This window comes from Camelus dromedarius, chromosome 2 (genome assembly GCF_036321535.1).
Source record: "Camelus dromedarius isolate mCamDro1 chromosome 2, mCamDro1.pat, whole genome shotgun sequence".
Lineage (NCBI taxonomy): Eukaryota > Metazoa > Chordata > Mammalia > Artiodactyla > Camelidae > Camelus > Camelus dromedarius.
This window is the reverse complement of record NC_087437.1, coordinates 65,182,497-65,193,659: the sequence shown is the minus strand read 5'-3', so window position 1 is coordinate 65,193,659 and position 11,163 is coordinate 65,182,497. Positions and strand designations below refer to the sequence as shown.

Here is an 11,163-nt window from a genome sequence, read left to right as displayed (position 1 = left end):
GCATGACTGGAACACTGTGCTGTACACCAGAAATTGACACATTGTAACTGACTGTACTACAATTAAAAAAAAAAAAGCCCAGCTTGTTGGGTTCAGTATTAGGATGGAATTTTCTCCCTCCACTTTATCACCCTGGGGTCTAGCAGCTAAGGAGAGAGGACACAAGCAGCCCAATGCTGGCCAATGAGAAGGAAGCCTGCACATGCAGAGCTCCTACCCTTGGGCGATTCCTGGCTACCCCATCCCTACTTCCTCTAGGCACCATCCTCCCCTGAGCGTGCAAACACGCATATGGACACACTGGTGGGTACACACATTCACACGCCACCACAGTTTTTCATTCTGAAAATAATTTTATTATTTTACAGTTGTTCAGGAAAGTTCCTGGGTTGCTGTGACCAAGATTTGGTCACCACAGAACAAAGGATTAGAGCAGATCAGTCAGTCCACCAGTTTTCTCTCTTCTTTGGGCAGTGAGAAAAGGAACACACCATGTGCAAAATGAGAAAATAACCAACGGGAAAGGGGGGAGGGGTGGGGAGGAACAGGCACAAAGGGAATTCAAACCTGGCTGCCATTCTCAGGCTTGGATTTAAATATTTTGTCTTCTCTAGAGTCTCCATTCTTCTCAGCTCTCTGCTATCACAGAGGGCACATGACTACACGCCAAGAAACTGGAATAACAACTGTCACCAACAGCAAAGTAGCTTCGTACTTCAAGAGGCTAGGAGTGGGTGTCAGACCCACTAGACCTCCCCAGCTGGAAGCCAGTGCCTCCCTGGGACTGGTTCCTAATGTATCGTCTTAGGGCCCACATTCGAGGCTTATCCAGATAAAATAGGAATGATAAGAATTGAATCCCACTGTCCACAGTCAAGTTCTTCCTGCCTTTCAGCAAAACGAAAAGCACAGGCCACGATAATACCTCAGTAACATGTGATCAAGGGATAAGCAATGGGATCCTCTCCTTACAGTCCAGGACCATGACTCTCACTCCAATTATGTCTGAACAGCTGGGGAAGGAGATGCTGTCCTCCACTGTGATCCAATAGCTAAAACCCCTGGGGGGTTCTTCCACTCTGAGAGACCTAGTCAAATATCCTATGAGATAATGTTGCCCAGAACATTGTTTATAGCAGGTCCACCTTCCCTCTGAAGCAGGAGAAAATATAAGGTACATGAAGCAAAGAAAGCATCAATCAAAATCATAGTGGACTTCTGATTACTAGGTTTAGTAGAACCATCCTCCTGGCTGAAAGACATTCCTCAGCACCTTTCATAGGACCATAAAAGATCAGGGCCCTGCAAGATCTGAGCAAATACTGGGCTCAACAACCAACTGTGGGGGCTCCTCAGATGATGCAGGAGTGTCAGGCCCTGGGCAGTAGAAAGCAGACTCACTGTCCCTGCAGCTCTAACCTGTGCTCATATCCACTGCAGTTTTTACAGGCACTTTCTGTGGAGAGTTGGAGAGAGGACCTGTAGTGGGAAGACTGCTCCACTGGAATTGATGGTTTTGATGTTAGAGGTGAGGGCGTTCCAAGTTCTAAGGGGAGAGGTCCAAAGGTGAGGACTAAATTTATAGATGGCCTGTGAAACACAGAATGAGTAGGACATGAACCATCACAAAGTAGATGGCTGCCAGCAGAGGCACCCGGGTCCGGGAATGACAGAGTGAACGCAGAACCCGCTTCCATCCAGCACCACTCCGGGTCTGAAAGGAAACGTTGAAAGTCAGAGAGTTTCACCCTATAGGGATGTGTCCCCATCCCCTCCCCAACCACAGCAGAAAGTCTCCTCAGGGCCAACAACTTGGCAAAGTCCACTGGTTTCCTCCAACCTTCCATATCCTTCCAGTCTCAGGCCCACGCTCCTTCTCCTTGACCCCTTGCCCTCAAAGCAGCCGGCCCTGTCGGACAGCACAGTACCCTCTCTTTATTCTCCTCCCTTCTTACCCTTCGACAACTGTTGCTTGTAAGATCTATTAACAGCGCCTGCTCCTGAGTGCCACAGGAGCCTATGATGGGAGACCGGGCAGAGTCCCACTCACTGTGCTCCAACCTGTGTTGAGAAAAAAAAGAGGCATGGTTCACGGCACGAGAGGCTGATCAGGTGAAGTCACCCTACCCTGGCCGTCCTGCCGTGCGATACCGCGTAAGGGACTTGCAGCAAAGGCTGCTCTCACAGCCCCGCCCCATGAAAGGAGTGTGCGGGCAGATAGGTTTCTTTCAGCAGCAGTAGAGGTGGTAATAATGACCAGGAACCGACTGCCTACTATGGGTCAGATGTTGGACCAGGTGCTTTATGTACATTTAATCCTCAGCTTTGAGGTTGGTGTTACTATCGTCAAAGTAAGGCTTGTCCACGGTGGCACAGCCAGTAAGATGTAGAGCCAGAATTCAAAACCCAGGTGTGTCCCCTTTTTCCGCTACACCACGTCTGACTCAGAGAAGCACATTAATTTTTTTTTCATTTATTAAAGATTGATAGGCAGAAGCATCCAAGAAAGATTTCTTACAGTTAAACTGCTGTTTTCTGCTTCAATTTTTGCTCATTTGCTTATTTATTTAATACTGGAACTTCTCCATTTAATGAAGAAGCTGCCTTTATCCACACAACAATCTCTCACAAAAAACAAGAAATGTACCAAGGGGCTGCAAGTAACAGCACACATCTGATCAAGCCTTTGTCTAGAGGGGTGCACTTTTTAATTGTGGTGGGGAGGATGGAACTCTTTACTCCTGATGTTTCCTCCATATGAGGGATATCCATTAGCCCAATACTCCTTGACTTTCTTTACAGGACACACACTTTTCTCTAGGAGAGAAGGAATACTTTAATCTGATTTGTGAGCCAGGAAAGAGAAACTGAACACACACAGCCTAGCTCCATCCTGCTTGCTTTCCTCTTGAGAACCAGGCTGTCTGCATGGGACCCCTTCTGTGTCTGTCCTTCCATCCGATAAGCTTCTCAGGGGCAGCCTTGATACGGAACAGCATGGTCTGGTACCATGAGGGTCAGTCTGTAAACTTCTGTAGGCTAGGCTGAGGAAGGATGAGATGTTTTAAGCATTGGTGAGCTGCTTTTAAATAGCAAGTCCGCTGAGTTCCACCAGCACTACAGAGCACATGTGAAGCACTAACCCAACAAGTGCTGGGCCTGGGTAGGCAGCACTCGATTAGCTGCCTTAATTTCCGCTCTGCATCAGGGCCAAAGAGGGGACTGTGGAGGGGTTAAACTCGGATTAATGTGGCTTGTCTGGACCTACGCCCACTGCAGGACCATCTCAGGATGAGAATTAGCACCTAGTTATTCCAAAGTCTGGCCACTAAAATGCACACCAGTATGATCAGAAAGGGTCCGAAGCAAATAGAGGCCGTGTCCCTCAGCCCCTCACCTCCTGATCTGCTCCTCAGCCACGGAGAGTGCAGCCTCAGCAGCCACTCTTTGGTCTCGTTCTTCCTCCAGCAGCTTCCTCAATTCATTTACCTCCTGTTTAGTGTTGCACAGCTGCTGCTGGGCTTCAGAAAAGCTTCAGGATAAAAGCAGAATGACAGCATCACTAGGTGCAGAACACAGTTGCTGATACAAGGGATTCGACGTCTTTGCAAGGTTATCAAGCATGAAAATTTATAGAAGCTTGTACAAAATATTTTAATAGCATAGCTGTCAAGAGATTAAACAAAGCTGCAGAAAATGCCTTAAGAGGTTTTGGGGATTGACTGAATATCTTTCATTTGGGTATCATAATATTAGTAAGGTGTGTGTGTCTTGGTGTCGCTGTTTCTGCTTTACAAACTTTTCACGGACAATTTATTACCATAATTGTTCCTATTTAATCTTCACGTCAATTCTGTGAAGCCAGTAAGATAAGAAGACATATTAAATCCATACAATGGATGTCCATTCAAACTCCATGACCACCCAGTTTCTGTGCACACATTCCGGGGTTGAGAGCTGCTCCCCCACCTTAGCTGTGGCTCCCTCAGTTCCTCAGGATCACCCTTCCTGTGAGCACCATTCTTTTCCTGGGGAGCTCCTGGAGCAACGTCTATATTCAGTGGCCCCTAGAAGAAGAGAAAGGTTAGTAATTCAGTGAGGAAAGCCCTTAGGAAACTGTACTTAGGCAAAATGAGACCTCGCTGAGGTGTCAGAGAGATTGAGAAATCTTGGAGAGGAATACCTCCGTTATCACTCTTTTCAAGGACAGGTTTAGAAGTGAGAATCTTCTGCTGTGACAGACTCATCTCCCTCATAAAACTCTTTATTACATTTTCTTCCAGGTTCTCATTCTCGAATCTTACCACTGAAGTCTGCTTTCTTCTAGTGAAGGCTCACGTACTTACCAGAAGCTACTCTGATCCTTCCCTTATTCCACAACCCCTCCGCAGCCCCTCCTCCTCCTTCCATGTCCTATTCACCTCCATGCTAATTCTCAGTCTCCTCCAATGTCAAAGATCCACCCCTCTCCACTGCTAACAGCTCTGCCTACTTTGTTTCTCAGCTCCAAATCTTTCTACAGCTTTCCTACTTCTTGAAGCAAAGTCCAAATTTTCTTAGTTTCAGTGTTCCAAGAGCCCTACGCATCACAGTTTCCCACCACCTTTTGATTTCTTTCTCACCACCTCACGGATCTTTTTCCTTCTAATCCCTCCATTCCTTAGTCTTTCCTGGACCTTATTCCCACTCTCCTCTTCTCTTTCTCCATCACACCTAGTTAATCCTCAGCGTAAAGACCGCAACCTCTTCCACGCTGTTCCTTCTGCTTTATCACCTGCACTCAGATTCCTGACACTCTTCCCAGACTTTTACCTTCTCACTCACCGCCTGCAGTTCTTGCACCTGCTTCTCCAGGACTGCACAGTGATTGAAAAGGTCGCTGTAATGCTGCTGGTTCTCACGGAGACTCTGACTGGTGTCACAGAGCTGAATGGAAAGGGTATTTTTCTCTTCCAGTAACTGAGAGAACTGAAATGGGAGAGAGGATAAGCACCAGCCTGCGGGACTGTCTCACTACGGGCAGTGCTCAGGCAAACTTTCTGAGTTTTAAGGATCTAATTTTTTTTACTACAAGATTTTTATTTCAATAATAGTAACAATAGTACTGTGTGTTCCTCCAAAGTGAAAAAACTCAGAATTTTTCAACTGAGGAAGGAAAACAATTCTGGGAAAGGGAAGGAAACTTTATGGTGCCTAGTACATTAACTGAAAAACCAGGAGGCAGAAACTCTCAAGCAATCCAATAGGCTAGGCTAACCCAGGTCAGTAAGAGGAGAAATGGCAATAGTTTGGGTCTAAATTGAGATTACTAATAAATGACTATAATCCTCAGAGCTCAATATGGCAGGAGACAGAGCTATCACCTAAAGATTCATGCAATAATATTACTGGGCAGATTCTTCAACGCTGTAGAGAGTTACAAGTCACAAAGAAAGTAGAAATTATAATATGTGGTAAGAGGGAGAAACAGAATGAATCCTATATACTCCTGTGTGTAAGAAACTATACTGGGAGCATCGACTCTCCTAGGTGGAAACATTTCAGTTACTCAAAGTGGGAGGTCTCCCCTACTGTATGAGTAACAGGTAGTTGTTCAGTCTTCCCTTGAACATGTCCAGCGTCAGGGGCACTCACAGCCTGACAAAGCAGCCCAAGCCGTTTCTCACCACGTCAAAAACAGAAAATTATTTTTTATATCGAATGAAAAATTTACCAATCGTAGCTTCTACCCAAAGATTTGAATTCAGTTCCCCTGGAACTATAACTCTAATTCCTCACTTGAAGGCTGTCAGATTTTAAATTTTAGTTATGATTAACATCCGGATTCTAGCTATACCCAGTTAACAATACAGAGATGTTTCTCTGAAGTACTTCTGTAGGTCTATGTACATTATATAAAAGAAAACTGGTGTACCTGGCTGTGTGTTCAATCTTTTCTTGAATATTTTTTTTTGTAAGTATTCTGGGTTAATGTTTGTATAAAAAGGTTGAATCGATGTTCAGAGAAGAAAGGCTAAACAGTTTTCTAAAGATACTCTGACTGAGAAGGACATTTGATACAAACAGAAAATTAGAAAAAAAATCCATGTGGTGTAAGAAAAATATTTGCATAGCCAGAATGAAAAATATAACAAATAACTTTATCTCTGAAGAGTAATTTTCAGTTTACAAGGCACTTTTGAAAGTATCATCTTATTTGAGAGAGATAGAGGAAGGACTTCTGTCCCCGTTTACAAATGACAAAGGAAAACAGATGAGCAGTGACTTGTCCAATGTCATGTGGCTAGAAGATGGCAGATCAGGACTCAAGTATGGTTCCTGATTCCAAGTCTAGAGATGGTGTCGCATCTGAGTTCAGGAAGGGAACTTAAGCAGGTTATGGGATTTTTTGGGTGGGGGGAGCAGTAAAGGAGAGGATATAAATATTTAAGAAGCAATACTAATTGGAAGATAGAGGTAGCTGGGTACAATGACAACTACTGGGTTCTGAGACAAGGAGTAATACAATCCTCTCCTAACACAGGAGACAGTTCACTTTCCTTGCCACAGTGAACAGCCCAAACCATACCAAAACAGAACAGAACAAAACAAACAAAAAACCAACAGAACAAAACCCCCAATCCCTCAGTATTGAAAAAATCCAACACTTTCTTCCTTGGAAGATCAAGAGGATGGGGTACAGACCAGTAAAACTCGTTGGAAGCAAAAACTCCTTTAACTGGAGATGTCTAATTGCTTTTAAGCTACCCTTATGTAAACCACCTTTTATAATGTCCACATGGTTTTGTGTAGGATAGACATAGATCCCTGCAGTTTAGGGGCTGGCAAACTACAACCCAGGGCCTCCTGCCCCCACTTCCTTTTTTTTGTAAATAAGGCTTTATTGGAACATAACTACCCCATTTGTTTATGTCTCGTCTGTGATTGCTTCTGCACTATGATTGCAGAGCTGAATAGTTGTAACAAAAATGGCAAAGCCTACAAAACCAAAATATTTACTGTCTGAATCTTTAAGAAAAAGTCTGCTGACCTTTGCTCTAACTCATAAGCTACTGTATTTCATCATATCTACACTTATAAAAACAGAATAGGAGCAAATAATCTAGACTACATTATAACAGTAACCATTCCTCTCATATTTTTAAGTTTCATGCTTTAAGTTTGCATTACATATATATATCCAACCATGCTGGTAGAAATATATATAAAGTCTGAGTATACATAGAAAGAATTCAGGTAGCAGCTTGAAGAGGAGACATTCTATGCTGACAGCCCATCTCCTAAATCCCATGCTAGGGCTCAAGAAACAATTCTCCTAGTTAGCTGGGACCCATTTAGAATGAGGCTCTAACCTCACCAAACTATTAGCTCCATGAAAGGTCACAATACCTCAATACCTAGTGTACGGCCAGGCTCACAGAAGGCAGGTGACAGTTATCTGCTTAATGAACGAGTGAGTAAGAGAACGACCGACCCCAGGGACAGAGATGCCCCCTACAGCTGATTCCTAAAGGAAGAACTCTTTCTCACGCAGAATGACAGTGACCGACAGCGGTATTCCTCATACTTTGATTAAGTGGTATGTGAAGTATATCTCAATAAAGCAGTTAAAGAAAACATAACTTCAGTAATGATCCAGGACCCAGAACATAAATATATGTAATTGAAGCTAAAAGTTTTCTCAAAACAAAGTATACTCTATATTATATATAACATAGTACATATTTCCAATCTCTTTTATTTTGTTTTGTAAAAAAACACTATTTGCACTACTTGTAACGGCTCAAAACCAGAAAACTCCAAAAGTCCTTTAACAGCAGAATAGAGAAATTATTATACACCTACAATGTAACACCATACAGCATGAGAACAGAAAAATCACACTACACACAACAACATGGATGAATCTCACAAAATAAATGAAGCAACACAGAAGAGAAGGCATGATCTATTGATATGTAGCTTCTAAGGTGGCAGAGAATAGGACACTAGAGACTTCTGGGGTTCTGGTGTGTTCTGATTCTTGATCTGGGTGCTTCTTATATAGGTGTTGTCACTTCACGAAGATGTGCCATACTGTATTTATGATCTGTATGCTTTTCTGTGTTTTACTTCAGTAACGCATTTACATTAAAGTTTCTTCAGTTGCTGTCCGCTAAATGACTTCATCATCTACTAACAGCCCTGGGTTGCAGTTTAAAGTACTGAGACAAATGCCCAGAGTGATTCACAGTCTAATGTTCAGGAGAGCAAATATAACAAGGTTGAGATGGGTCTAGTTTATAGAAAGAGGAGGTGCTACAGAGCGATGAAAGGCAGAACTTTCTGCTAACAACTGACTAGGCTGGAAGTGGAACTGGCTAGGATCTGCTCTGGTGCCCCCGCCTTCACACCTTGAAAACTCCCAGACAACTTCCCCAACAAAGGGCCTGCAAATTAACCAATTCATTTTGATCAACAAACCTACCTTAAAAATGCAAATTTCTTTGCCAAAGTTAATAGTGTAATCAGTCTTCCATACTTCAGTGTCAATTAGTTAAATTTAAAAATATTTAGTAAGTATCTTCTACATAAACCAAGCACTGTGCTTTTTCATATACATTATATTTATCTCAGACTGACCTCCTCCTAACACCTTAGACAAATTACTTAATACCTTTGGACCTTATTTTCCCCATCTGTGATACAGCTTACTGATCTTTACCATTTTTGGATCACAGATCCTTTGGTGAACTCTGGAGTTCTTGTGATGAGAAGCTTATGTATACACACACACACACACATACACATTTCACACATAATTTTTGGACACTAACAGCTCTCCTCAAAGCCAATCTTTGGATTCCAGAGTCTAGATGATGACTGAAATTCCTTCCAGTGCCAACATAAACTACTTAGCTGGGTTCCTCTGAAGAAGGCAGAACTAGGGGAGGTGCCAAGAATACTAGAGAATACCCTGACCAGTGAGAAAGCAACAGGAGTACAACGATCCATAAGGGGTGGGGGAGGGGAAGCAGGCGAAGGAGAAGCCAGAGAACGGAGGAGGAGGAGAGAAGACAGAGATGTGAGAAGGCACCAAGAATAATTTCCTTTTATCTTGCCTTGGCCTTTGCTCTGGGGACCAGATGGCAAAGCAGCTCTTCCCTATAGAAACAGGTCCATCTCCTCCCGCATGCTTCCCTAGAGTGTCTGGAGTGGCAAGGCTGGGATTTGGGAAAAAAGAAAACTGGCTTCTTTAGTTCCAGAACATTAGACACACAATGAGGAAGCCTACAAAGAGTGGAATGAAGAGCAGACCTCTCACCTCTACCCCTGTTCTCTGTTGCTTACTGGTGGGAAATACAGAGGAGCCTGCTGGAGGATTTGTGGGGCGTTACCTCAGTATTACTAACAAGTGGTACAGATGGGGAGGCAGGGAGGATGCTGGCGAGGACGGTTTCCTAGAGGAGTTGCCTTTTTCATTCTTACTGAATATATTTCTACAAATCATCCCCAAGGACTCTCCAAGGGCAAGGAAAAGGAAATGGCTCTGTGTCCAATGCTATGGGGTGAGCAACACAGGCTCTGAGAAAGGTAAAATTTCTGGCCTCTAATATAGCTAGAGCCTAGCTTTAACCAGCTTCTACTTACCTTCTTAATTCTAGTCATGGAAATAAATTGAATTCCAGGCTAGCAGGAAACACCTACCTTGCTGTTCAGTTGCTGAATTCTTAACTCCTTTTGGTGAATTTCCTTTAAGCTGTCATTGAGCTGAGCCCTAAGACGTTCTGTCTCATAAACTAGGTTTTGTGATCCATCTAGGGAAGCTGATGTCTCTGGGGGTGCCTGTCAGGATACAAACACTGATAAAATTCTCTCCTAACATTGTTCATGCTTAACTCCTTCCCTCCAGAAACCCTGCCCACCTCATAGGAAGTCCTAAGAGGGTTTACCTAACAGTGCTAGATAAGCACTTAGCTTGCAGGAAGCTGATGTTTCCTGGGTAGTGGTTACTTCTCACTAGCAGTCAGTATTGAAATTACTCACCTGTCTTTGGTACTGCACTTTGACGGTCTCAGTCTGGGAGGAAGGTCTCAGTTCCCTCAAAAGATTCTGCAGATGACTGAGCTGCTGATCTTTATCTGAGATAGCCATCAGGTACTGCTCCTTCATTCTCCTCTCGTGAATTTTCCAGGAATTCTTCTCCATCCTAGAAAACACATGAAATAATCACAGGCAAAAATACACTTGTGAGACAAGGATGAATAACTGCATATTTCAAACAGTATTATAGGCTGTAGAGAGGTAGTAAAGAAAATACATAACCAGAGGGAAATCTGTATTATAAACAGAACTGTGCAATAAGATGATGGAGTAGAACTTAAAAGGGAATTGTAACTGGTAGGACTAAGGAAGATACCACAAGAAAGCAGGCATTTGGTCTGAACCCTGAACAATGAGTCAGGTTTCCACAATGGGAAAAGCATTCCAGGTTCAGGGAGCAAACAGAACAAAAGGCACAGGAATGAATACATGTAGTGAGTTTTTGGAATTGTTGTAGTAAATAGTGTATAGAGTGGATAGGGCAGGGAATGAGGATAGAGAGGGAAAGGGTCAGACTTTATGGGGCACTGAGCACCATGCTAATAAAGCTTACTCCGTAAGCAACGGGAAACCACTGTAATCCTTCAGAAAAGCAGTGCCATGATTCAGTATAACATCACAGCTATGAGAATCCAATTGTAGAGGATGAAGGATGTAGGTTCAAATGCTGGCTCTGTCATACACTAGGCATGAGACCCTGAGTAAAAGTTACTTAATGTCTCTGCGTCTCATTGGTAAAATGGGAATAAATGATCTATTCCTTAGGATTATTTTGAGATTAAATCAGACACTATACATCATGCATCAAACACAGAGCCTGGCATGTCATAATTACTCAATAATATTAGCTGCTGCTGCTGTTTATTTATTCCCTGAATTTGGCCAAGAGGGAGGCTTCTATCTGACCCAGTTAACTTTCTATAGCACTAGCAAAAACTGACTCTCTGTCATAGTCTTTAATTCTACTTCTCTCTATGCTATGCTTGAAAAAAAAACCATTAGGACTGTAATCAAATTTTTCCCTATAATACAAGGCTTTGTTTGAATTGCATCTGACTTTTTGTCTTTTTCTATATAAGT

General features: G+C 43.0%; 1 protein-coding gene across 9 annotated transcripts in view; it reads right to left on the bottom strand.

The window, feature by feature from the left end:
* Positions 1 to 333: 333 nt before the first annotated feature.
* The window catches only part of GOLGB1 (golgin B1), a 72,673-nt gene continuing 61,843 nt past the window's right edge, over positions 334 to 11,163 (bottom strand). For 5 of the 9 annotated variants that reach the window (XM_010981551.3, XM_010981553.3, XM_031454930.2 and 2 more), the window contains 7 exons: positions 10,027 to 10,189; positions 9,688 to 9,825; positions 4,813 to 4,968; positions 3,970 to 4,067; positions 3,398 to 3,532; positions 1,956 to 2,061; positions 334 to 1,714 (listed from right to left, as the gene is read on the bottom strand). In XM_010981551.3, coding sequence (XP_010979853.2) covers positions 1,580 to 1,714; positions 1,956 to 2,061; positions 3,398 to 3,532; positions 3,970 to 4,067; positions 4,813 to 4,968; positions 9,688 to 9,825; positions 10,027 to 10,189 — 931 coding nt within the window. In that variant the 3' untranslated portion in view covers positions 334 to 1,579. The remainder of the gene's footprint in view (positions 1,715 to 1,955; positions 2,062 to 3,397; positions 3,533 to 3,969; positions 4,068 to 4,812; positions 4,969 to 9,687; positions 9,826 to 10,026; positions 10,190 to 11,163) is intronic. The other 4 variants (XM_010981552.3, XM_010981554.3, XM_010981556.3 and 1 more) reach the window with 2 other exon arrangements.